Source organism: Psammomys obesus, unplaced genomic scaffold, assembly GCF_907164565.1.
Source record: "Psammomys obesus unplaced genomic scaffold, mPsaObe1.curated_primary_1811, whole genome shotgun sequence".
Classification (NCBI taxonomy): Eukaryota; Metazoa; Chordata; class Mammalia; order Rodentia; family Muridae; genus Psammomys; species Psammomys obesus.
The window spans coordinates 439,484-467,408 of record NW_026590468.1 but is presented as its reverse complement, the minus strand read 5'-3'; the positions used below and the strand labels follow the sequence as shown (position 1 = coordinate 467,408).

General features: G+C 46.4%; 1 protein-coding gene across 2 annotated transcripts in view; it reads right to left on the bottom strand.

Moving 5' to 3' along the window:
• Trim66 (tripartite motif containing 66) overlaps positions 1 to 27,825 on the bottom strand; it is a 53,665-nt gene extending 25,840 nt beyond the window's left edge. The window contains exons 1-9 of one of the 2 annotated variants that reach the window (XM_055607471.1): positions 27,770 to 27,825; positions 10,446 to 10,552; positions 8,953 to 9,100; positions 8,047 to 8,182; positions 7,596 to 7,712; positions 6,425 to 6,539; positions 5,770 to 5,916; positions 2,699 to 2,816; positions 440 to 1,350 (exon numbers count right to left, since the gene is read on the bottom strand). In XM_055607471.1, the coding sequence (XP_055463446.1) occupies positions 440 to 1,350; positions 2,699 to 2,816; positions 5,770 to 5,916; positions 6,425 to 6,539; positions 7,596 to 7,712; positions 8,047 to 8,182; positions 8,953 to 9,100; positions 10,446 to 10,552; positions 27,770 to 27,773 (1,803 nt within the window). In that variant the 5' untranslated portion in view covers positions 27,774 to 27,825. Of the gene's footprint in view, positions 1 to 439; positions 1,351 to 2,698; positions 2,817 to 5,769; positions 5,917 to 6,424; positions 6,540 to 7,595; positions 7,713 to 8,046; positions 8,183 to 8,952; positions 9,101 to 10,445; positions 10,553 to 20,710; positions 20,781 to 27,769 lie in introns of those variants that run through there. The other variant, XM_055607472.1, reaches the window with a different exon arrangement.
• Between the last annotated feature and the right edge of the window lie 100 nt (positions 27,826 to 27,925).

The following is a 27,925-nucleotide window of genomic DNA, read 5'->3' as shown; positions in this document are numbered from 1 at the left end:
CCAGTTGCTGGAAATGTGGAGACACGTGAATCCCTGGGGCTTGCTGGCCAGCGAGGTAAGTCTAATTGGCAAGCTCCAGGTTCAGTAAGACTCTTTTAAAAAGTGAAAAGCAATAGAGAAAGATGCCTGATATTAACCCCTACCTTCTACACAAACTGACTCTCTCTCTCTCCCCAACCCCTACCAGTATCTTTTGGTTTTCAAAGGTACTGTCTATGGACAAAATCACCAATGTCATCCCAGGGGACAGGGCTAAACCAGGCCACTGTAGAGAATACTAAGCCCAGATCTCTATAGAGACCGTGTACTATGTCCACCACAGCGTTACTGAGCAGGGAGAGCCAGGGTAGCTTTCACATGTGAGGGTTAAGCTGAAGGCCACTCTTAGATGAAGGAGTAGCTGCTGCACACCCTGAGAAGTCCTGGGATGCCAGCTCACCTGCAGGGTATCCTCCTGGTTTTGGGACTGCACAGGTGCTGGCTGCCTCACGATGTAGTTGATCTGCCCTACGATGGTTTGCTGAAGATGCTGAGGAGACTTGGTCTGACTCAGCTGCAGGCTGGGCTGCTGGGCCTGCAGGAGAAGTTCCAAATCCTTTTGCATCTCCTCCAGCTCAAACTTGTGGTGCATAATGTCCACGTTCTGGGAACAGGCAGGCCCGGGAGGGCTCTCATGCTGACTGGAAGCCAGGTGCTGGGATGAAGGCAAGGGCTGGGGTGCATGCTGCGGGGGTGGAGGAGGCGGAGGTGGCGGGGGTGGTGGCTGCTGCTGTGGTTGCTGCTGAAAGTGGCTGAGCTTTAGCTTCTGGTGGTGGCCCAGCTGAACCTGAATGGAGGGCGTCTGTATGGTGGGCGGGGCATGAGCTCCTGGCTGAACATCTTGCGGAGGAACGATGCACACAGGCTGGGATATCAGCTGCTGCCCTGCACGCTGGGGTGTACTCTCCTGTTCTGCAGGAGGCGATGTTTCCAGCCAGGGCTGCAGCAGTTTGGGTGGCTGAGGACTGCAGGCCAGCTCTTTCTCTCTGGGCAGCGGAGCGGAACACTGCAGGGACCCCAGCTGGTGGGGCACCATTTCGGAAGGCTGCCTGAAACTGTGAGCTGGGTGGATACTGGGTGGGTGGACCTGGCCTTTGAGGGACGGCGAGACTGGGGAGCAGTGGGAACAGCAGACAGATGAGGAGCAAAGTGCTGGAGGCTGGAACTTGTGTTGGGGGTGGCTGAGAGCCTCCTGCTGAGTCAGGGGCCCCTGGTGGCTCTGGTAGAAGGACGACTGCCCCTGTAAACTCCCATAAGCAGCAGACGCTGCATCTGTCCGGGTCACCTGTCCTCCTTCAGTGGTTATGCAGCCTGGAGATTGAGAACAGAGAGATTCCCAAAGGTAAGGCGCACCTGCTCCCCTTTGCTGCTTTCCACTCCCAGGACCAAAGAACACCATTCAGCAAATCCTGTCAGCTACAGAGATAAAGAACTTCCACCCCTGACCTCAAGACTCGGTCTAGAATGCTGGTAGGAGCCTGCTTTAGGAGACCACAGGCGTTTGAGGAATTGGGTCAGCTTTTTCTAAATGATCAGCTCTTCTACGCAACTGGGAAATCCACTTGTTCTTTATACTCCTTTTAGTCTAACAGCCCAGTGGAGACTCACTAAAAGAATCCACATGGGGTTGGGGAGGAAGTGTGTTGGAAAATAGTGAAGTGACACCGAGAGCCTCTAGGTGCACATCTGGAAAACTGTTGGGCAGTGTGATGGAAGATCCCATGCCAGGTCAGTATCAGACACCAGCACTGCCCTTGAGTTTCTGGGTGAGAAACCCCTGTGGTGAGAACATCGTATTTAGTGCTCTCTCTGTCTACCCCTCCTTCACTCATTGTCTTGACGTCCTTTTGCTCAAATGGGAGGGGGCAGCAAACAACTAAATCTGGGGCTGGGGATATGGTTCATTCAGTGGAGTGCTGGCCTAGCATGGCTTTGATCCCCAGAATCATAAACTGGGTATGCTGGTGCACACCTGTGACCAGAAGGAAGGTAGAAGTTCAAAGCCACCCTCAGGCATTTAGTGAACTGGAAGCCAATCTAAGCTACATGAGACCTGTCCAAACAAACAGAAACAAATCTAGTGTCATTGATTTGCCAAGTTAAAAAAAAAAAACTCAATGAGATTAACAGCCTCAAGTCAAAGTGGCAGTCAGTAGTTAGCTAAATAAGCCATTAAGGCTGGCAACATGAGCACGTCTTCATATTGTCTATACTCTGCCTGGAGACTGATTGACAGAAATTACAACAGAGAAGATTAATGCACAAGAGGCCATCAATCTTCCGTTCGCATGTCAACCTCAAAAGAGGAGTGTGTAGCTTGTACCACACATATATGCCCTGTGTGAACACAGAGACATGTTCACTTGAACCGCCATACGGCGTTCAGAAGAGGAGGGTCACTCTCTTGTCACCCTCTAGCAATGAAATAGCCAGTCACATCACAGGGAGTGACATTCAAGCAGAATGGGAAGCTAAGATTTCAGGTGGTGCTGCAGAGTCCCATGCTGCCATTATTTAGCCCATCCTCACCACATTTACTCAAGAAAAGGCTTAACTGAGTCTGAGAGCGCTTTCTCTTGGACATATGCTGACCCACCTAAAGAGCACAGCAGATTGCCTATGCTTAATCTTAGCCGACAGGCCAAAGGTCACAGCTCACCAAGGGAAGCCAGCTGCTTGGTCCAGAAGTTGGGCTCCCAGGTGAATCTGATGCTCCAGGGAGAGCCAGGGTCTGTGTTACAACTCGTCTCCAACAACCGCTGCATCTGAAACACAATCTGACAACAGGACCGAAGGTCACTGACTTGGGCATCTGTGCCTGCTTTGGACAGGTTAAAGGACCCCAAGTCATGTCCCTCTGGTCTCTGGTCATACTCTATAGTCTCAGTTCCCTGTGCCCCAGGGCCTTCCAGTCTTCCCAGAGAATGTTCTTCCTATTCCCAATGCTCTAGAATCCTAACGGTCGTATCACTTCCAGGCAGAAGGTAATTTATAATTTCCTGGAAGCCCTATTCATCCCACCATTGCCTACTTTAAAAGCTGTGCAGACCTTCTCTGAGCTGGCCATTGCTCTGCTTCCACTAGCATGTAAAGCGTCTTTCATCCTACCCAGCTGCCATCTTCTCTGCCGTGGCTCTCACCTACCGCCCTTCAGAACTCTCCCATTACCTGGGGCTAGCCACACCCCGCCATCACTGGGTTCTAGATATGGCCCAATCGACATCTTGACCTCTTAAGTTCTTGATGTAGTTTTTTAAGTTTTTCTTTTATTTGAGACAGGGTCTCACATATCTCAGAACTTCTTCAAATCTATTATATATCCAAGGATGACCTTGAACTTCTCATCTCCTGCATGTACCACCACATCTGGTTTATGGAGTGCTAGGTATCAAACCCAGGGCTTCATACATTCTAGGCAAATACTCTACCATTGAGATATATCCCCAGTGCCCATTCTTGATTTTGTTTGTTTTTGAGATTATATTTTAATTACAAAATTTCTCCCTTCCCTTTCCTCCTTCCAAATACTCTCACATACTCCTCCCTTCTCTCCTTCAAATTTATAGATTCTCCTCCTCTTTCTCCTCCTCTTCCCCCTTCTTCCTTTCTTCCTCCTCCTTTTCTTCTTCTCCTCCTCCTCTTCTTCTTTTTCTTTTTTGGTTTCCAAGATAAAGTTTTTCTGTGTAGCCCTGGCTGTCCTGGAACTTGCTCTGTAGATCAAGCTGCTCTTGAACTTACAGAGATCCACCTGCCTCTTGCCTCCTGAGTGCTGGGATTCCAGGCATGTGCCATCACTACCCACCACGGCTTCTTTTCCATCACTGTTACTACATGCATATAAGTCTTTGTATATACATATGTATTCTGTAATGCTGTGGAGTCCATATGTTATTTGCATCACTTTTATTTCTCTAATATCAATCAACTTCCATCTGTTTCCACTCAGTCACTATACCTAAACCCTATTCATCACCTGGACTCATTCTAGCCATGAGGCCACAGACTCCAACAACCTAATTCCTGATTCTAAGGCACTCCTACTCCCACGGGACATGTCTTCAATCTCACTGAATTCCATGAGTGCCATTCCTGATGTCTACAGTCTTCCCAGTATCCCATCCTCTTCAGGTCCCAAATCACTAGTGCCGTAAGTCTCTCCCCACTACCAATTCTAACCTCTGGTCAATCCAGGCATCCGAAAGCCTGTTATCTAAGGCCATGTAAGTGAACATTAGTTTCAGGGGCTCCCTTGGAAGGGCTTCTGTTTTAGGTGCTTCCTTGATCACCTATCTCTTCCATGCGAGGTCATTCACCCTGCCATTTCACCCATTTTTTTAACCCTCCCATTATCTACTACCTTGTAGTTTGCTCCAGGAACTGACGCTGTAGTCCAGTGAACACAGTGTTTGTTGTGCAGGAAGCCCTAGGTCCAATAAACCCAACAGAGTGGTGCATGCCTGTAACACCAGCATTCAAGAGAGCCAAAAGTTCAGGTCACCCTGACCTACGCAATGAGTGTGACACCTGCCTGGGCTGAGTTCCAGAAACAACAGAAATCTAAACTCTCCAAACACAGATCCCTTCCCTTTGCACACTGAACTATGTACACCGCCCTTGTCTGAGACCAACCAGAGCCCTCTGGATCTCACTTTCTACCAGCTTTCCCAGGATGTGTGCCCACCTCTCTTTGTTTTACTGTCAACTTTTCTCCCATATAGAAGCCAGACTTAGAAAGAAAACACTTCCTCCAACTTGCATCCTTCCAAGTTACTTGTCTCTTCTTCGCTCCTATCTCTACCCCATCTCTCATACTCATGCTCATCTGACTTCTGACTCTGCTAGTTTTCCTGGAGCTTCCCCCTGCAAGATCGCCAGGGGCCTTGGGACTGCTGGCTCTTGAGGCAGCTCGCCTTTGTCCACTCTGTCTCACTTCTGTAGTATGGCCGGCACAGACCTGTTACAACTCTGCTCTAAACTCTAGTTGTGTTCCTCTGTAAAAATGATGGCACTCTCTAGTTTCAGATTTGTTCTCCTCTTCTCCTCCATGATGCTCCCATGGTGACTGTCCCAGTAACGTCACAACATCTTAATCTCTAGCCCTGACTCTTCTTCCTACTTCCAGACCCAATTATCTGACTAGCTATTTCAACAGCTCTTTTCAGATACCCTCCAGGCACCTTAGATTTAATATGACCATCTCTCAAAATTCATCCTCCTCCAGCCTGGAGTGTTGAGCTCAGAGGAAAAGAGACAGGAGGATCTCAAGTTTGAGGCCTGCATGAGCTACCCAACAAGACCCTGTCAAAAACCAAACACCTCCTTCTCCAAGGCATCACCATGCTCCCAAGCCCAAAATTCAACTCCTGCTCTTCTCTCATTCCCCTGCTTGGACCCAGTAGCCTCCTGTGAGATCTCTGCACACTGCCCATGCCCAAGACAATATCTGAATCCACAAGAACTACAGGCTTTCCTGGCCGGGTTATCTGGAATAAGTGAGATCATTTCTGCAGCTAGGTCCCTTGTACTATGGAACTTGGTTAAAAAAAAAAAAAAAAAGACATTCACTTACCAACCCCAAACCATGGCTGCATCAGAAGGATAGCTGCACCTACTATCTTACTCTTCTTTCCTCCCCAAAACATGCACTTCCAGGGATGGTCCCACCCCTTGTGAAGCATGAGCTGTTCTGATCTGTTTTCAGACAAGCTGAAGGGACAGGGTTCCTCTTACCAGCTCTTTGCTGAAAAGGAAAGGGATGCTGGTTTTGCTGCAGACAGCCCAATTGATGAAATTCTGCACATGCTCAAACTGACGGTTGAGAACCATGATGCTCTGTAACTGCTGCTCCAGCTTCTGCTTTCTGTCATTAGTAATGCCCTGGTGCACAGAGAAAAGACAGAGTCCCTGGTGCTGTTCAAGGACCTACATGGGAAGTCGAGTGCCATTGTGTACCAGTATGAACACTGATGGCATCAGATAAGAGAACATCTGAAAACAGCCTTGAGCTGTTTTGCTGATGGAGAAAGGGAGACGAGACGGTGAGAGATTTTTATGTACAAATGTGGATTGGTGATAAATAGAAAAAAATGAATGAATGAATAAATGAATGAGTGAATGTCTACATCTCTTGCATACAACCTTGTGAAGAAGGTGCAATTAGTCTGTTTTAGGATGTCAACCTGGTGTAGTTAAGGATGGCAGTTACCTGAGAGACATTGTATCAGTGAGAGGTTGAACTGGCTTTCTAGCCCTTAATAAGCCCCTCTCTCAAAATTAGGCTAGAAGTTTTAAAATACAGTGTGCAGGAAAAGGCTACACACTTTGTAAGACTACATATGTGAATCCTAGCCCTGGCTTCTGACCTGGCTCGTCTGTGTACACATACCTCCAGCTCCGCTATGAGCCCGTTGGCCTGTTTGTTCAGCTCATTCATGAGGACCATCTTGGCCATTTTGATCTGGTTTTCCACCTTCCTATGCTGATGCTTCACTTCAAAAATCCTGGAAACATGAAGGGACAAAACACAGTGATCCCTTTCCTGATGGCTGAGAGACAGCAAACAGAAAAGCTGACACATGGGGGCTGCCTTGATCAGGGCCAAGCAGGCACCAAAGAACAAAGCTTTCCTCGGCCCTGTGTGGTGTCTCCAGCCCCATAACTGGGCCTCCTCTAGGTAAACCTCAGGTCCACAGCCAGGCCCGCCCAGAAGCCCACCAGGTGGCACAGTACTGTGAGATACAGGGGTATGATTTCATATGATGTATTGTCCCAAAGAAAGATGCTCCAAGATGTGAGAGAGAGAGAGAGAGCATGAGAGTGGAGCCCAGAGACGAGAGCCTTCTGAGAACTGGGACAGAGGGGGAGGGAGTGAGTGATCAATAGCATACTTGGTGTTTATTTTAGGGGTGATGAAAATGCTCGCCTGCACAGTTCTGTAAAATGCCAAAACCAATCAATTATGCATTTTAAAGGCGTGGCTTATCACAGATCATTAAAACTATTTAAAAGGTTATGGGCCTTTAAAAGGTTACTGGGTCACCACAGTCCTGGCTTCCAAACTGATTTGCCACATGAGCTCAGGTAAGTCACCTAACCTCTCTCTGAACCTCTGTCTTCTCATCAGTAAAACAGAGAGAAACCTGACTGAAAGAATTATAATGACTGAACCAAATAGTCCAATGGTTCCCGATTCCTCCTCTTCCTATACAAAATACCAGAAATAGCATGCAGTGATAGCATGCCACTTACATATTTGCACGGGGAACAAGAACTGACAGACTGTGACTATCCTACAATAAACAGTATTTTCTTCTCTAGAATCTACTCACTGTGCACCCTTATTCTTGGATACCCTCTTCTGGCTGACTCATAAAGCACAGAACTTTGGCCCAGACTCACTCTGGTCATCTTGAACTAGCCTGGCCCTAGTCATCAGCTGATGTCCCAAAGACACCTCACTGGCCCTGAGACCTCTAAGTAAAAGAGGAACGAGGCTTTGCTGCCGGAGGTGGGGGAGCAGAGCATTTCTGCCACTAGCAGGATCTGGGCTGGCCTACCTGTCCTCGATTTGCTTTGCAGATGTCTGTAGGCTGGATTTCTTATGTGCCACCTGCGTGGTCACGCTTTCCAGGAGCATCCTCTGATTTTGCAGAACTTCTTCGACGTGTCTACACCTAAGAGAGGAGACAAAGCAAGAGCTGAGGAGTGATGGCTCCTCTCCTGGGCATCAGGCACACATGCACTGAGTCAATGGCACTGAAGTCTCTTGGTCCACCAGCAATTTTTTAGAGAGGTCCCACAAGAGAAGAGAAACCCCTCAGCCCGGATGCTGCAAGCTGGCTTGGGCAGAAGAAGGTTCTTTTTTCCCCCTTTGAGATGGAGTTTCACTCTGTAATCAAGTTACCATCTGACTCACTAGGTAGCCTGGACTGTCCCCTGTCCCCTGATGGCCGTCCATCATCCCGCCTTGGCCTCCCAAGTGATGGGATTACAGATGAATGCACCCACCTGTGCTCTTTGTGGTCCACCATTAGGCAGCTGTGGCAGGTGAGCACAGTGCAGGTCTCGCAGAACAGCTTCAGCACCTCCTGTGTGTGCAGAGGGCAATACAGAACGAAGTCCCCGGAGCCACCACCATTCACCCCTGTCCGGGAAGAGAGCAGACGTGGGCTTCTGTTCATGCAGACCCTTCTGGTTAAGTTCTGCTGAGAAGCCCTGGGTCCTCAGAGAACATGTATCTCCTCTCTTGGGAAGCAGGGAAGAATGTGAGCTTAGCCTGGCTAGATTTGCTCAGCTGCCTGGAAACCTCATACTCTCAGGCCCTAGTGTCCCACCACCTAGTGAAGAGGGCACCTGCTCCTGCTCCAGGTGCATCTCTGGCACAGTGGGAAACCCTCCCAAAGGAGCCTAAGCCTCCTCACTAACCAGGACTCTGTGTTGATGGCGCTAAAGCCATCTCCTCAGACTTGATGGACTTCAAGCTAGTTCATGGGACGAACTCTGCCTCCTGTGGGCCTGACAAACATAAAAGCCAAAGGCCTTAGGAGAAGACGTTCTAAAAGGAGGTTGCTTAACACAGGTAGTGCGGGATGGACAAAAGGGCAAGAGTGGTCCAGAGTGTTAGGCCTCTGCATGTGAGACATACTGCTCTAAATAGAGTGGAAGGTAGGAGTTCAAGTAGCTCCCATGATTCAAGATCATGCTCACAGCACCAGCTCACCCACACTTACCCACCCACAGCCCAGCAGTGAAAGGCTGGAGTGAGTCACCCCTCTCACTCTGAGGAAGCCATTCTTCCTTCACAAAAGACTCAGGAACCATCCCCACTGTCTCCCTTGGCTGGGAATAAAGGTCAGAGAGCCATTCCCTAGGCACTTGAGGGTTCAGCACAGAAGCAGGGTAGGGGGCTGGTACCTGAGGATCCCCTCTGTGCCCGAGAGAAGAGTGGGCTGCTTGGGGCTGGGACATGCCGGTGTTCCTCTGTACAGGAGCTGCACAGCCATCGATTGCAGTAAGTGCAGAGAATGTGTGCCGCCCTCTTCTCCTTGCACTCAGAGCAGTTCTGGAAGCAGAGACCTTATCATCACTGAGGCTTGCAGCTGCAAGCAGCAAATGCTCTAGGGAATGGGGTCCTGATGGACTGTATTCCCAGGACTGAGGGGTGTAGTCTATGGGAAGGCTGCCTGGCAGGGTTTGTGCAGGAAAGCACTTTGTGTGACTGAATGAACAGTGTCTATCCTGTGCTAAAGCTAAGGAAACCCAGTAAGCCAAGGCTCCCCCATGAAGGCATGCACAGCAAGGGCAGGGTGTCATCCTTTAAATGGGTAAATGTGTAACAATAAACACCTGACAAATGCTAAGGATATTGGGTGGGGGGGGAGTTTCCAAGAACTAGGCCTAAGGATGGCTGGGAACTTTTTCACCAATAGGAAAACATCTAAGTTGAATGCTGAACATCAAGTAGGTAGATGAAGGGAAAGTTCACAACAGAGGAAAAACTCAAGTGAAAGCAGAGCATTCAGTTTCTTCAAAGGGAGAAAGCCTAAGATGTCAGACTCATCACCAGGGAGGTGAGTCCACAGAGCCAAGAGAGCGCATGCGAGGCTTCAGAGCTGTGTCTCCACACCTAGAGGCTGCTGGCCCAACCTCCTCATCTCCTAGTCCAAAAGTTGGGTCATTTCATCATCAGATATAATGCTAGGTCTGGTGAGAACCGTCATGAAATGATGCAGGCAAACAATCTACCTATTCCATGCCTAACTCTAAACTAAAAAACTCTATGAATTTTCCTATGAATGTCTTAGAAATAGAATCAATGAGTCATCTTCTTAGCACCAAAAGCCCCAGAGGATATGACCATCAGTAGGAATTAAACGCAGGAACAAGTAAATAAATGAGCAAATGAATGAAATATAATGGTAAGAATATACTAGTAAAGAGAAAAACAGAAGGCATGCCAGTCTGTAAGAAATGTGAAATTCAGGAACTTGGAGGAGAGGTTGAGAGTTGTTACAGACAAGATTAAAGAGGCCATTAAATCTAAGCCGGTGTGTGAATTTTCAACTCAGGGGGAAGATAAAGGGAAAGAAAAGCCTAGTTCTGATATTTTCAATAAGAGCCATGAGAAAAAGAAAAACACTAAAATATACTAAGTAATGCTTAATGTGCCTGAAGAAACTGTCACCTTCCACTCAAAGCATGTAATTTTCACCTAGTAGAAAACTACTCTGCTTCTCCCTATTCAAACATTTTTTATTTCCTCCTAGGTGGATGGATGGATGAATGGATAAATAGATGGGAAAACTTAGGGTGAAGTCACAAGTCAGTGATAGGAGGCTAGACCTATAGACAGGGGTCCCACAAATTTCTGTAAACCATCGCCTTCCAATTCCCTTGTCCTGACTTACCCTGGCCATTGTGGGTTGCCTAGGAGAAAAGTACTGAAGAAAAATATGTTCAGTTACATCTCTGGTAAGATAGACTTGCCGACATCCTGGACAGGAGATGAGCTCTACTGGGGAAAAACAGACAATGGAGTCAAGGCAACAGAGAAGATTACAATAAGGCCGAGGAGAAGGCTGTGTAATACCCAGCATCGAGATATGGGCAATACTCCCTGTGCCAAAGTGATCCTTGCTCAGTAACACAGCCTGCAGTTACATGAACATGACAATCCTATCAGAGGCCTTCCCTACAGACCATCCATCTAGCCTCCTTCCATCCCTGTCTTTGCCTAATCTGCCTTCCTCTCTTCCCCAGGAGCCAGCTACCACAAGCTCAGGCTCCTCTGCTTTCAGGTGCCTCCTGCTGCTCCAGTCCCTCACTCTACAGCTGTAAGGTCTCAGTTCCTGGGAAGGTTGGAGTAGTGCAGAGGACAGCACCAGTCATTCAGGGTATCATGTTACCCAGATTACTTCAGAGATCTCAAAGCTAGAGTTTCCAATGAACGACTCGCCCCTCCTGCCTGCCACCAATTGCTTTTGCTTTAACCAATACCACCAGTAATTCTGCTCCTGGGGCATTAGAAGCCTGTTGCTGGGCTGCCTCCACCTACAGTCCTAGACCGTGTTAGGCGCACTGTAGACCATGTTAGGCGCACTGTATGCATCACCAGTGAGCCTGCCTCACTCCCTCTTCCGGAGGAACACAAGTTTCCAGCACATTCCTTAGTAGAGTGGGCAACTAAATTACATAAGCAGCAGGAGGCTCCCATCCTGGAAACAACGTGACTCTTCAGACCCACTCTAACAATGGTCAGAGCTCTGGGAATGAGTCTCATGGAGAGGGCAAGGTACCTGTGTCCGCAGATGAGGCTGGTGTGAAAAAGAGCTGGTGGTAACAGGGCTTGTAGCAACGCTGTCACAGTCTTCTCTGCCTCATCTCATCAACACAGCAATGAACGCCACAGAGGCAAGTGCCCCACAGTTCACCCAGAAAAACGCAAGCCCAAACACCAGGTTTGCCACCTTGGGCAAGTTGCTTCCTATCAACTGACTCACCCATGCCTATTTCATTATATGTGAAACTGAAAGGGAAAAGAGGGAGTTGCTTTGATAGACAGGCATGGTGGCACACACCTACAATCCCCAGCACTTGGGAATCTGAGGCACAAGGCATCACAAGTTCAAGGCCAGTGTGTGTGCATGGGGGGGGGGGGGCGGTACATAGTAAGACCCTGCTGCAAGTTGCCCTCTGGTCTCTGTGTGTGCAATAGTGCACATGCACACACACGAGGGTTGCCATAAGAGTTAAGTGAGATAATAGTTGAGAAAAACATAGTTCTCCTTGAATGTTGATTTGAATTCAAAATATTTCTCACATCCTATCTATGGTATGATGAAAAGCATCATCTTCCTCTTCCCCAAATAATTCCTTGTGATCACTTTTGTTTTTTAAAGGCACACTTTCATTATGTAGCCCTGGCTAGCCTGGGACTCACTATGTAGCCAAGGCTGGCCTTGAGCCCACACAGGTCCACCTACCTCTGCCTCCCGAGTGCTGGGATTGAAGGCGTTTGCCATTGTGCCTGGCCTCTCTTGGGATCCTACCATCAAAAAGGACTCTTGGGATTGAAAAGATGGCTCAGTGGGGGAGAAGCAGGGGCAGAGACAGGCAAGTTCCTGGAGCTCTCTGGCCAGCTAGCCTAACCAAATTGGGGTAGCTCCAGGTTCAGTGAGAGGTCCTGTCTCAGAGCATAAGGTATAGGGCAACTGAGATAGACACCTCATGTTGACTGGTGCTCTTCACATGTGCATGCCACCCACACACATATGAACACTGAACACAGAGAGACAGACAGAGAGAGACAGAGAGAGGGAGAGGCAGACTCTCCATGTCTAGACCTCAGGGGTCTGTACCATTTTGTTCTTTCTCCTAGAACTCTCCAGCTGCTATGTGGAAAGTTGAACCTAAGGCTCAGATTGCTAAAAGACATCAGGCTTTGAGGGAGGAGGCCTTAGCTGTCTCAAACATAACTCATAAGGCCGCTTGTTGAAAGTTACTTTCACAAGACTCCTGACTCCTGGTACCAAGTGCTCAGACACAGAAAACAGTAACACAGCCGAGTGGAAAAGGAGGATGAACTGGACAGTTCAAATAAGGCCTTGCTCAGCCTTAAGACAAAACCCTGTCCGGCATTCATCTTCAACCTGGCCTTCCACCCTTCCAGCCTCACCTCTAGCTTCCTCTGTCAGATACCAGAATCTGTGGCATGCTGAGTCTGTCTCTGGAACAGCCAAACTTTTGCATGGCTCTCTTCCTTCTTGAAATACTAGTTCTAGCTTCTGTCCTTTTCAGATAAACTCCTATGTATCCTTTCAGACCTGCTCGAATGTTCTGCTTTTGAGAAACAGGACTGATTTCCCCTAGGATCAGTTAATTAGTGCCTCCAGTAGAAGAAGCATCACACTGCATTTTAACTACCTGTTCATATGTCTGCATACAGAAATAATCCACATTTGGCTTTCAAGGATGGGTTTTAGAAGACTAGATAATTGCATTTCTTCTGCTGGTGTATGTGTGTGTACTCCTTGTGCTCACAGCCACTTTTAGTAGAAGAAGCCAGCTGGCAGTTTTTGGATGGTGGGAGAAACCACCCTGAGATGAGAGCCACACTGTGTGTAGACAAGGCTCTGCTGTTATTGTCTGACTGTCACCTGGGTGATCACCCCCTTTCTCTGAATGTTACTAAATTGTTAAACTGAAGGGACTAGGAGTAGCAGGGGTGTGCCGATTATGCAAGCCTTTTCATGTGCCTTTAGCAGCTTCAGGAAAACTCCCCTAGGCAACAAGATGGGACAGTCAACCAAATGGCACTGAGGCTATCATCCTTGTCAGAAAGTCAAGTGGGCTAGGCACGATGGCACACACCTATAATACCAGCACTTGAGATATCAAGGCAGGAGAATAGCCAGTTTGATTCCGGCCTCAGCTACACAGTGAGAAACTGTGTTAAACAAACAAAACAAAACCCAGAGAGCTGTGGCTAAGGGGAAGCTGGAGGAAGGGGATTAACCAGAGGTTGACTACACTGCTCATAAGACACTCTACATATTTAAATTGTCTCACATGTAAAATGTTATTTACATATAGTCCTTATATTGGAGGGACTTTTTTTTTTGAGACACAGTCTCATGTAACCCAAGTTACATGGTCTTGAACTCAAAATAGAGCCAAGAATGACCTTGAACTCCTAGGGAGGTAAAATTACGCGTGTATGACACTGTGCCTGATTTCTGCAGTGCTAAGGATTAAATCCAGGGCATCACGCATGCTATGGAAACACTCTACCAACTGAACTGTACGAGAGATGTGGAGCTTTTAAAGACAGGGCCTTATTATGTAGCCTTAGACTGCCTGATTTCTCTATGTAGACTAGGCTAGCCTTGAACTTAACAGCAACTCTCTTGCCACTGCTTCCCAAGTGCCGGGATTAAAAGTGTGCAACACCAAGCCCACCTATTTTACAGCTTATTTCTACTTGAATTATTCAGTTTTCAGGCTTGAACATTTCTTTTACAACCAGAAACTTTATTCTTGAGACACAGGGAACTATGACACAACGAGGAAGGCCCTCTGTTTCCAGAAAGAAGAAGGTACTGGAGGTTTCCCTATGGAGCCTAGTGGTTTAGGAGAACAGCTCTGAGAATCAAAGTCATTCACTCTGTTAAGAGAGTGGAAACTGAGATGGGGCCACGGTGCAAGCCTGTAATTCTAGCACTCAGGAGACTGAGGCAGGGACTCTCAAGTTCAAGACCACACTAGACTACATAGCAAGTTCCAGGAAAGGCTATCTCAAAAACTGAATAAGTACATGTCCTGTCCCTCGGAGGTGTAATACAAACTGGCATCTTCTTAGCAGTACTCTCTGCACTGGCACCACACATGTGATACCTATTCAATCATCAACTCTTAGCAATAGGTCTTGTCTCCATTTTACTGGGGAGATTAAGGCTCCAAGAAGCTAAATTATATAAGCCTGTGGCAGACTGAAACCTAAGTCTGTTTGCCTTTAGAACCATGTCGCTGGGGCCAGGGAGATGGCTGGGCAGTGAAGCACCTGCCATGAAGGCATGAGGACCTAGTTCAGATTCCCAGAGCTCATGGGATGCCACTATGCTGGCGAGCATCTCCAACCTCAGAACAACGGCAGGTAGATGGAAGGTGGGGACAACAACATCCCAGCAGTCCACGGACTGGCTAGCCTGGGCTACACAACACAGCCACAGACAACAATAACGCCCTGCTTTCAAGCGAGCTGAAAAATGAGGGCAGACAGTCAAAGTTGTTTTCCAACCTCCACGCATGTGCCATAGCATTCATGTGCACAAACATGTACCCACACGCACACACACACAAATAAAACCATGTCCCTTTCATTATGCTATACTCTTTCCTAATTCAATAATAAACAAATGATATACTTTTTAAATTAACTAGGCAGTTTCACCATATACAAAATATTTCATAATAATGATCAGACCACACTTATGATCCAACTATACTAATAGCCTGTACCCAGCTCTGGAAACTGGAATTCTCCAGCTGTGCTTAAAGGTTTAAGAAATACAATATTTGAGGAAAAGCAAATGAAATGAAGCTTTTGTGCCTAAAGAAAATAAATGTGGAGACAGGTGCAGTCTTTGCTACAAATCCTAACTATAAGGGGGAATTTTAAAGGACGTGGCTCATGGGTAGCGAGAGCAACAGAGTTTCAGGAGGTCCAGGCATCAACATTCAAAACTAATTCTTCATGGATTACAGTGCATGGCTCTTTGAGGACCAGCACCCTGGACAGTATTCTGTCCCCTGTGTCAGGAAGCTGAGAAAGGTAGAAAGTCCAAAACTCTCTCCATGTAGCTGTGGTGGGGTTTCCCTCTGACAGACAAATGGGTATATTCCAACACACAGAAGGAAGTCCTGGTGCCCAGGTACCCTATGGCACTAACTTGGAGGCTACATTTTATCTCCTCTGACTTACAACTCAACTAAAAGACCAACATGTAGTCTGTGGCCTGCTACTGGGGCGAGAGTGTGTGCTGAGCCCAGGAAAAGAAAGGAGGCCTAGTGCAGCTAACTTCCCCTCAGCATGAACAACACAGCCAAGGCACCTTGGCATCGGATGATGAGAGCAGGAGAGACATCCCAAGGTGGTCCCAGAAATCAGACATGGGTCAGCCCAGCCCACCCGGTGATCATTAAGCCCAGTACTAAGCAACCTTCAAGGCCTATGAAGCTTTCGCTCTTCATCTCTTGTCCAGGCTCCATGAAACTGCCGGAGTCCAAAATCTGACCTGGCAGTGGGATCCACAGAAGCAGCCTGAAGTGCCTCTGCCAGTGTCCAAAGCTGGATAGAGCTTCTCTGTTCCCAACACCCCTCACACGGAGGATGACACAAAGGCCTCAACTGAGGCAGGGACATAGCTTCAAACTACATTGCCCTGGTAAAGCCTCAAACCACTGAGCAGCCTTGACTGGCCTCCATAGCCACAGGTAAGACACCCTGCCTCGCTCTGCCTCTGCCATGCACTAAGCAAGGAAATAGCGCACTCCATGCTCAGGCAGGCTGGCCAGCCTCACCAGTCATTTGTGCCCTCCCACCCTCAGCAGCCTCAGGATGCTGAGCACACCAAGTAAGCCCCCCCAAGCCCTTGACGCCATCCACTGCCCCATGGCTCAGAGCAGCATTGCCTTCAAGAAACAGGCTGCACCCGCTCTTCAGACGTCAGTACCTGTTAGGAAGACGGATTTTAATCCAAGACACACCTAGGTTGGCTGCCGGTCCTGCCCCTGGCTGCCAGAAGGCTTACCTGCCACCCTGAAATTAGAGCAGCACCTGGGAGAGAAGTCAGAGGAGCGACAGGTGAGACCCCCACCAGTCCTGAAGGATGGTGCTCCCTGGGCACCCAGGAGCACCCACCCGCATGCAGCAAGCCAGCTGGGCCACAGGGCCTAAGGCTCAGGGAGCTGGGTTCTGGATGGGTTTTGGGGAGCAGCCTGGAGCCCCTCCTTGTTGGGATGCATCCTCAGCCAGGGCTGCATTTCTCTAGCTCACCTGAGATGCTCCTGCAAGAAAGAGCGAGGTTGACTCCTCCTGTTCCTGTTTATTTCCAAGTCTCTGCAGCAATTTTCCCAAACTGAGCAGCAAGAGGGAGACCTCAAAGAGGCGCCTCTCTTCCTAGCTGCATCTCCTTCCTAATCCTCTGGGTGCCTCTGAATAGAAGCTCAGAAGGAAGAAAACGAGATTTTCAACTTTCAGGAACTAGCTCTGTCGCCCTCTGCTCAGCTCGGGAGGCCATCACTCTCAGCCTTTTAGGACTGGATCCATAAAAATCCTTCGGCCCTCCATGTTCCCCAAAATGACAGTGCTCATGTGTGGCTGGAACCTGCCCCGATCCGGCAGCTCATTTAAATAGAGCTCATCACAACAACAGTGTTGGTGGAGAAGTGAGTAGCTGCAGGGCCCTGGGGACCCCCTGTTTATACGTAGGAAGAATGATGCAATCTGGGTATCAAAATAGCAATCCAGAATGGAATAACAGGCTCCCGCAGCAGCGGTGCCTGCACAGCCAGAGCTCAAGTTGACACACTCTGTCAGCCCCACACTGCTGCAGCACGCAGATGCCATGCACACACTCTCACCGCATCATTTTCAAACACGGCAGGAGCCGGAGAGATCCCTCCAAGCCCCCTGCACTGCAGGAGAGCGCCGGGGGTGGGGAACCTCCGCCAGACACTAAAATCTGTCTCCTAAACACTCACCTGCTCCTGCTACTTCACCTGAAGTCCTTATCCTGTGACGTCACAGTCAGTTGCCATAGTGACCAATTGTCCGTCACAAGCAGAGGATTAGGACTTCAGCTGGAGAAGACACATATTTTGTAATGCATAAAGGTCCTGGCAGGTGTCCCCCGGCAGCTCTCCATTCCCCAGGGAGACAGTCTCACACAAGCAGAAGAAAGAGGGAAGGAAAACAGGAGTGAGTTGGAGGAAAGACTTGAGGCTAGCACAACACCGAGAGTCACAGGACAATCACAGCAGCACAGAGCAACTGGAGGTGGGGAGTGGTGGGAGACAGCTGCTCCTGAAGGGCCTTGAATGCTAAACAAAAGATCCGACCTTGATCTTAAGAAAAGGAAGCTCAAGAAAGGCTCTCAGAGCCTGACTGAGCAAGGCTTTATGACTAAAGACAGAGAAGTCAGAGGGGAAGTTTATCCAGTTGAATGTTAACGAGATCCAGAATGTGGGAACAAATGTCAAAATGGGTCAAAAGAGTTGCTCCACAGAGAATATTAGCGTATGTGTAGTCAAGAGAATGGGTTGTTCTAGGTATGGGAAGAGGGAGAGGGCCACTTCCAAATCCTTTTTAAAATATGTTTTCTCTGGCGCCCACACCTCTAAAGATCAGACAGCATCCTGACTTCCTTGGACTAGTGAGTTCTAAATCTGAAGTGCTTTCTAGAAATCCTGAATCTACCAAGCCCAAACCTCTCTGGGTTCAGATACAGGACCTGCCGTTTCAGCAAGGTTCCCAAACCATTCTTACACATCCAGACAGCACTGGCCCAGGGACTTACAATCTGGAAGCAATGGCCTAGACAGCCACAGCAGTCTCCAGGCAGCCTTCCTGCATACAATAAATAGTCCTCACTATACAGTTTCTGGAGGAGTTTAGATTAGGGTGTGTGTGTGTGTGTGTGTGTGTGTGTGTGTGTGTGTGTGTATTGAGACAGGTTCTCATTCAGCCCAGGCTAGCCTCAAAGTCACAACTGTACCTGAGGTTGACCTGATCTTCCTGCTTCTACTTCCCAAGTGCTGTGAGAACCAGAATGACTTTGCTTTGTTTTGTTCTGAGATAGGGTCTCCATGTAACCCTATCTGTTGTAGAACTTGCTATATCGACCAGGCTGGCCTCAAACTCACAGAGACCTACCTGCCTCTACTGCCTGAGTGTTGAGATTAAAAGAGTGCACACACACCACATAGTTCTGATGCCTTTTAAAAATATAGGTCTGATCACACCTCACTGATCACAATGGCTCCCACTCTGCAGGATAACACTGACTTGTCAAGACCCCTCAAAAATTTCTCTCCAGAGCCCCACTTCTCCCCTCCAAGCATTCTATGTTCTAGAAAAAGATAATTCTTCTATCCTGCTTACCTGCTTGTACCTCCATAGGCCTGGTCCTAACATTATTTCCAACCTGGAAGTTTCATCCATATTTTTCTATCCTAAGCAGCTCCTGCAAAGTTACTTCTACTTGATGCCAAATATGTTCAAACCCACCATTTTTTCCAGTGCCTTAAAACAAAGGTCAGAACTACAGTCTGCCTGTTTTTGTCAAAAAAGAATACAGTCAAGAAAACAGCTTCTTGGAGTGGGAAGAGTAGATCAGTGTTTATGTGCAAGTGGCCCTGTGTTCAGTCCCCACCACTTCGTAAGCTAGGCACTGGTGTAATCCCAGCACTGTGAAGGTGGAGGCAGGAAGATCAGAAGTTCAAAGTCAGCCTCAGCTACTTAGTAAGCTCAAGGACAGCCTGAGCTGCATGAGACCCGATTTCAAAAAGAGGGGTAGAAAGAAAGAGTCCTTGGAACACAATCAGGGTCATTGGTTTCCATATTGACCAGAGCTGCTTTTGTGTTACAGTGGCAGAGCTGAGTAACTGTGAAAGAAACTCTGTGATTGGCAAAGCCAAAACTATCATCTGGTCCTTTTTAGATTAAAAGAAGCCTATCCCTAATTCAAAACAGCAGCTCCTTACATGGCTCCATCCTCCACAGTGGGATACAATTCTGATTACGGGGTCCTGCTTGTTGCTAAACCCACTCCCACCCCTGTGCTCTCCGGCTGTGTAGTAAATGGTTCCCAGTGGAGGCAGGCCTTCAAACATGAGTAGGCTGTTAGTGACAAGAAAGAGGGAGCTTCACACACAGAGTTATAAGTGTGAAAACGTGGGGCCTCTAGGACATGCAAGGGAATAAATGAAATGAGGCTATAAGCTTAATTTGAGGAAAAACGAGGAAGAACCTTGAACTGCAGCCAATGCTGAGTCCTTTCTTCTTTCTCGTTTGACTTCCTTTTGTGGTTTTGGGGAATGAGCCTAGGACCTCGTGCATGCCAGACAGTCCCTTACTGGGCTATGTACCTAGCCCTCTTTTGACTTTTCATTTTGCAGCAGAATTTGCTAGCCTTGAATTCCCCCTGTGGCCCATTCAGACTTTGAATCTTCAATACCTTTGTCTCAGTCTCTTGAGCCGCTGAGATTAGAGGCCTGGGCCACTAGGCCCAGCTTCTAATTTCAGAGTCTTTAGGTAGCCAACAGTGCAGGCTTAGAGTTAGATGAGTGATCAGGTTTAAAGTAGAGGGTTTGGAAGCATAATCCCCAGTGGCAGGACAAATATCAGTACAAGACAGAATAAGCTAAGCTAGGACCACCCAGAAACTGGGAGGAAGGGCCAACAGCTGATCTAAAGCAAGATCCAGAACATGAGCCTGCTGGCCAGGTGACTGCTGAGGGCAGAGGGGAAGGTATGATGTGTCTGGTCATTGGCCTTCACAACCTCCTTCTCTGTCAAAGCACCTGGGGTGTGATGCCAGCTTTCTGTACCAAGAACATACCCACAGTAGATACAAATGCAGGCCGAGTCTGGGCTCGCTTCATTTGGTTGACTCTCACTGAACCCATAGTACCTCTGTCACTTTTCACACAAAATCTTAGTGGTTGACACAAAGGAAGATATACATACTCCCTGCAAAGCCACTGACCCCACCGACTTGGCCTTGGCAGCAGCCTATATAGATCTGTAGCCCACAAGCCCAAACGAGCCTAGGGTTACCGGGCAAGGAAGCGGAATCTGACTCTCTGGCTCTGCAAATGACCAATCATGTGACCGTCAGCAGTTTTCTAGGCCCTTCCTGCACTCCTGATGCCCCATCTGTGCAGCAAACAGGTAGAGATGAAATCTGAGGACTTTTCCTGCTGTCTGGCTTCCACTGTACTTACGCACAGCTAGTTTCCTATTCAATGCAAGATCCAGTGACAAGCAGTCACTCCAAAATGCCTATCAGTCATGGCTACCTTGAACTTCCTCCCTCTGGAAATCTTTCTATAGCCATAAGTTTCCCAGGTGTAGCAAGCACATCCCCACCCCCCACCCCCAAACACGACCTACCTCTTTCCAACCACCAGGGGAATTGCTCTCCCAGTAACAGGGACTGTTCAGAGGTGCCAATGCTACTCCTAGGGCCCTAGAGAGCCAATTAAGGTAAGGAAACTGTTCTTGAACTAAGAAGCCACCCTGCTGACAGGGCTCCAGAGCTCCAGCTTCTGCACCTGCCACACACTAGCTCTATTCAGGTCAGCAACCCACCCTCCACCTGGGGCACCTGGGATACCATCTGCCTCAGACCTCTCCAGTTTGGACATGCTGTAATGTTTGAATAAGCAAGCAGCAGTCAGCTACCTCCCAGGTTCCTGCAGCCAGTTCAGGCGTTTCCCATTCTCAACAAGGCCATTAGAGCCCCTCCAGCTGAGCTGCTCATTAAGATTAGACTCATTTCCCTCTCTGACTCTGAGGTTGTAACATCTTGCATCAGTTCCCTTTCTCTCAGTCTTCCCAAAGCCCCCAAGGCCTGCCCACCAAGGGACAGTGATTACACTCCCCCCTTTACGCATTAGCACAGACAAGGACTATGCTGTTACCTTTAACTAGATTCAGGAACTATAGGGCTACCTGCAGTGGTTATTTGGTGTTCTGAGAACTTATCAAGCCCAATCTTGAAAGCCAGAGAGGAGCCAGGACTGGCTCAATCTATCGGTGCTAGTCTAAAATGAGCTCTAGAGATGTGAATTTCAGACCAGGGGTCTTCCTGCACCTGATGTCTTCTGCTTTGAAGATCAGAAAAGTACGATTCTAAACAGGCAGATTCTGAACTTTGGATGTGAAAAACAGTCTCTCAGTGACAAGTTACTTAGTTTCTTTAAAAAATAATTTTTTTAAAAAAAGGCAATGTTCCCTTTACTCACATGAGGAAGAAAATATCTGGTTAATTACACTACTGGCCCTAAACCAAAAACAAAAACCAACAGAACCTCCAGAATGTTGACATCAGAGCCAGGACTTGGTAAAAGTCAGTTATGGTAATACTTACTCAAAGTATCATTTTAGGACTCAGACAACCTTCCAAGTTCAGTTTGACCCTGAACTATTTTCAATGACAGACTTAAAAGAAGCATGGACTTATAGTCCAATAACTCAATGTAAGTTGAAAATATCATAAATGAAGCCCAGTGGTGGTAGTGCACACCTTTGACCTGGCACTCAGGAGGCACAGACAGGCACATTTCTGAGTTTGAGGCCAGTCTAGAGTACTGAACTGAGTTAGCTCCAGGACAGCCAGGGCTACGTAGAGAAACTGTCTCAAAAACCCAAAGAAAAGTGAAATACACTCAGTTCTTTTATCCTACTGAACATGATAGCTTTGCTTAGCCTACCTCAAACATGCTTGAGATGCTGGCATCGGCCTTGAGTTGAGCAACATCACCTCACACTAGCACTATTTTTATAAAGTACTGTCAGAGTCTTAGGTAACTCACTGAACATTGTGCTGAAAGTAAGAAGCAGTGTGGTTGGTGGGTATTTTGCACAATCATAGAAACTACAGATAGATAAAAAACAAAAAACAAAACAAACAAACAAAAAACCTCTCTCTGACTCCTAGGCAGTGTTCTCCTTGTATGAGTAGATATTTCCCAGTATCCAGTCTTTCGAAGTCTACAGCACCACTTGCCCAACTGAATGGCCTAGACATGATATATTTATTCATCACATTCCTGCCTTTAGTCTCCATTAAGAGCCTTTAAATATCTTGTCCAGCAGGGATGGTAGCACACCTCTCTATTCCCAACACTCAAGAAAGTAGAGACTGGAGTATCAGAGGTTCAAGGTCATTCTTAGCTACTTTCATTAGTCCAAGGACAACCTTAGTTGTCTCAACAGAGAACAATATCTAACCCTTAGTCTGCAGATTTTTTTTCTTAGATTTAGAACAGATAACATAGACACAAGAGACCGGGACAGTGTGTACCAGGGTGTGTGAAGCTTTGAACCTGCAAAAGGGAGCAGTGTCAAGAATGAAGAAAACACCCCTTTACAGGCCAGAGCCACAAGAGTTCTATGGACTCACAGCCACGTTACTCAACTAAGTCTTGGCCCCATAGCACATTTTGCTGGGTCGTGGGATGGCAGAATGAGAAAACACAATCCACTGGATGAGAACAGGCCCTCCTGACACAGGGCCTGAGGAAGCACCACTGAATGATCAGAGTAGAAAAACAGCTGGACAGACCCCCAAGTCCAGGCAGAGGCCCTTTCTCATTCAACAAGACAGCTTCGAGCTCTGCTCAGCAACTGGAGAAATGCTCATTAAAATGGATTTGTCCTTGTACACCATCTGGCTGGAGGCGGTGTCACCAGGAACCTATTTAATTCACAGCCTCTGCTCATCTCCCCCACCCCCACCCCCAATCCCTCTAGGCGTTCCCACATTTTACTTAAAAACAAACCTGGCAGAAGGGGATAAGCCTCCTAGAATGTCCATGACCCTGCTGGATAAAATGTCCATGAGCTCTTTCCAAAGAACCAGACCCTCAACTGTAATTTAGTAAACTATGAACAGGGATTCAGGTTCAAATATGGCATTTCCCACGAGAATTGCCAGAGAGGGAATGGCAGCTCTGCCTTTCCTAGAAAAGCTTGCTTAGATGACACTCTTAGTCCTTTACAAAGTATTTAGTGATCAACCTAATGCCCTAATAGTCAGGCACAAGCACACAGAGAGCCTCCCGATTTACTGTTCCCTGGCTTGAACGCCAAGCAATCTGTTTACTGACTCGTTTTCAAGTAGAATAACAGCTCCCTGAAATTGCAGGCCCTTTTTTTTTTTTCTATCTCTGAATTATAAATGCCATAGGGCCTGTCACACAGAGGAGATGGACATACACCCAACAAACCCTGAAACACAGTCTTAATAACTCTAAGTAATAAAGAGAAAATTTGTTCCATTCTTTACCTACAAATGCAAATGTGAACAGTAACAAGGACCACATCGTTAAGGATGTAAGATGCAGGCTGGAGGGAGGACTAAGGATTAAGAGCATTGGCTGCTTTTGCAGAGGATCCAGGTTCAGTTCCCAGCACCCTCACTGGACTGTACACAGCTGCTTGTAATTCCATTTGCAGGACATCTGATACCCTCATCTGATCTCCGTAGACTCCTGCACACATACGGAATATATACATACTCTCAGGCACATGAATATACACATAACTTTTAATTGTGTTTAAAATAATTTAAAATAACACATATATAACCAATTGCCTTTCTGTTTCCAAACCAAGTGTCCTTATAGGTCATTTCCCCTCCATTTTAGTTTCTCACATCCTAGATATCAGCATTTTTCAGCATTTCTTAGTGTTTTACTATATACTAGGCATACTATAGAAGTTTATATACATGTTCTCATCTAATTTTTGTAACATTCTATGGGTTATTTTCTACTGTTATCATATTGCCAAAACAATACAACAACAACAACCCTTCAAGCACAGAGACCCCCTCATCCAAGGAACTTCTCTTTCCAACAAAGGGGAAACAATTACAGAAAACCCACAACCCATCAAAATGCAGTGAACAAGTGACTGTGGGATGCCCAGCTCCAGCTGATACACATACGACACACTCCTGTAACTAAGGCTCAGAGACCACAGCAGAAAAGAGGGTGGAAAGATTGTAAGAGCCAGAGAAACAGGAAGTTTGCTGTGAGATTTCAACGACCAATGCCATGCCTAAACAAGACCTGAATGAAGACAACCCCAACAGACATGCTAATCCAGAGGGGGGAATCTCACCAGACCCCAACCCAAGGACTGCTAGGAGTGGGAGAAACAGACTTCCCCAGGGAAGAGATGCCCAGTTGGCTATCCAGTACCAAGGTCAGCCTTGAAAATATATATGCAAAACTAACATCATATGAACTAATCAGGTTATATTTATATACATTTAGGAATTATAGATAGAAAGAGAGAGCAAGACCAATAATGAAAGAAAAAGAGGCCATAAATTTGAGCAGGAGCAAGCAGAGTACACAACACAGGAGGGACTAGAGGGGAGAAAGGGAAGGGGAAAAAATAACGCCATTCTTTTTAATGTTAAGCTTTTAAAATATATTTAAAAATATTAGGGTTGGGGAGATGGCTCAGTGGTTAAAAGCACTCTCTGCTCTTCCAAAGGACACAGGTTCAATTCTCAGAAACCCACAGGAAGCTCACAACTGTCTGTAACTCCTGCTATTTCCTGTTCCAGGAAATCCAACACCCTCACACAGACATACATGTAGGTAAAACATCAATGCACAGAAAATAAGAATAAATAAATAAATTAATTAATTAATTAAAAAAGAATAGAAATTAAATTCAAAATTAAAAATATAAGGTATAAAAATAAATTTAAAAAACCTACCATTGTAACGAAAACAGAAGAAGTAGGAGGAGGAGGAGAAAAAGAAAAGAAATGAAGTAAGTTGCCCAAGTTATACATTCATTAAGTGGCAGGCAGATCAGGACTAACACTCAGATACACACATATGCTGACATCAAATATTATATATTGATTCTTCAAAGCACTTAGAATAACTTGGAAAACAACATTATGATTCTAATAATTGTTGTTAACAAGAATTAATATCCTAATTTTATTATTTGTGTGTGTGTGTTTTTCTTAAGACAGGGTCTCACTATGTAACTGTGACTGGCCTGGAACTCACTATGTAGACCAGCTTGTCCTCAAACTCACAGAAATCCACCTCTTGCCCCCTAAGTGCTAGGATTAAGCGCATGTGCCATTTACTCCTGGCTGATGTTCTAATTTTAGTTTTAAGAAGTCATTGAGACATATTAGTTCACACTGAAAATCTTAAATAAAAGCAAAGACCCAAGAAATAAAACTATAAACTTCTTAGAAAAAAAAATAAAAAGCTTTAACATTATAAAATGGTAAAGATTACCTGGAAATGAAATCAAATGCATAGGCAACAAAAAAATGTAAGTTAGATTTCATCATAGTAAAAAGAACTGGTCCATCAATGAAAACGAGGAAGCAATCTACAGAATGGAGGAACATATCTGCAAATCACATACTTGATAAGGGATTTATAACCAGACTGCATACTGGACTGTGGTGATTCAATGACAGCAGAAAGACCCAGTTGACAAATGAGCAAGACCGCCACACTACATCCGGTAAATAATGGCTTCCTGTGACTCTCATGCTTGGGGAGCCACCATTGAACTTTCTGTCACTATGAACTAGGAGACTCTAGGTGCCACAGTGCACTTGGGCTTGTTTGGAGTTCTTTATGTATAGCTTAGGTAGTAACACATTCTCTGACTCACTGTCTTTATAAATTCACTGTATTTTCAGAATTGTTTAAGTGAGAACATTTTAAATTCCTTCCATTTTCAACTCTCTTTTCTCTGAGTTCTTACGTAACCCCCGGTATTCGAGGATATAAAATAGACATATAAATCAGACATTTACTGATACTAGGTTATAAGGAAAATACTTTTAAGACAATTCATTGGTATGCGTATGATTTTACCATTTATTACAGATGAAAGCAAGCACTGACGCACAGCAGCGCCACACAGAAAGCTGAGCCTGGCAGTGCACACCTGAAGCCCATGCTTTGGGAGTGGAGACAGGAGGATCCCTGGGGCTTGCTGGCCAGCCAGTCTAGCCAATCAGTAGCTCCAGCTTCAGTGAAGGAAGACCCACCTCAGAAAACTAAGGCTCAGAGCAAAGGGGAGATATATATATATGTTAATCTCTTCCTCCACACAAATTCACACACATGTAGTGGCACACACATGCCCACACACACTAACACGTGTACACACACACACACACACACACACACACACACACACACATATATATATATACGTGCAAAGTGGTTTGCTTTTCAAACAGAATTTCACCATTTAACTCTGGCTATCCTAGACCCCCTACATAGACCAGGCTAGCCTCAAATTCAGAGGGATCTGCCTCTGCCTCCTAAGTGTTGAGATTAACGGCATGTACCACCACACCTGATGTAATGTTGTTAATGTTTAATAAACAAAGTATAATTTCAAAGCTCATTAGTTTTTAAAATGAAAGTACACGGCCAGATGTGCAGCTCATTCTTATAATCACAGCATTCAGGAATCTGGGGCCAGAGGATTGCCATGAGTTTGAGACTATCCTGACCTCCATATTAAGTTCCAGGCCAGCATGAGCCATAGCCCTGTAAACTGCATGTCTGGCAGAAATGAAGATATTCCAAGGAGAAGCTTGTGCCTCTCTCTTTGGTTATTGAACTATTGAAAGAGTGAACCCTAAGAAACTAGAATTTCCCTAGGAATCTCCAGATTTAAGAAAAAAGAAATTGACTGAAGCCTTGGGGCAACTAGAGCCCAGATGGTCTGCTGGAGAAATTGCAGGAAAGACAGGAGCTGAGACCATGGTGGGAAGGGGCTGGCACCTTGACCAGACTGCTTAGCTGTGTATATCTCTTGTGCTGCATTTTAACCCTACCTTCCCATCAGGACCCAGTACATGGACTTAGAAGGGGAATGGATCTCTTTATACATCTTCCCACATTGGCCACATTGACTAAATTTCCTTTTTCTGCTTTTCACTATTAGTTTAGCTAATGAAAGATGGGTGGCCAAATCTGACTTGTTTGGGGCACAGGTATAATCCCAGGCCTAGTAACATCGTAAGACACTGACTCAGAAAAGAAAAGAATTAAAAATATACCATCTCTTTTCTGTATTAATAGCAGACTAAAGAGATTAGGTGCAAAGAATCAAAATCCAGATTTAGAATTCACTTTTAGCCAAGATACCTCAAAGAAAACCTAGACTTGTGTTACAAATAACATCGTAAGACACTGACTCAGAAAAGAAAAGAAGAATTAAAAATATACCATCTCTTTTCTGTATTCATAGCAGACTAAAGAGATTAGGTGCAAAGAATCAAAATCCAGATTTAGAATTCACTTTTAGCCAAGATACCTCAAAGAAAACCTAGACTTGTGTTACAAATCATTTTGGATATTCTGTGGAAAACAGAATAAACAGTAAAGATGAAGGACGATGCCCCACGGTGCCACTATTTTTCTGACTTACTCATCGTACACTTTCACGCCAAACTGGCCTCACACGCCCTGCCAGGAACACTGAGAGGAGGCGACCTGCTTCAAGTCCCTGAGGACTTCACAGTTCTCGGTGCAACTGTTTCCTAGGAAACCTGACGTTCGGGAGTAAGGAACTACCCCCCCCCCC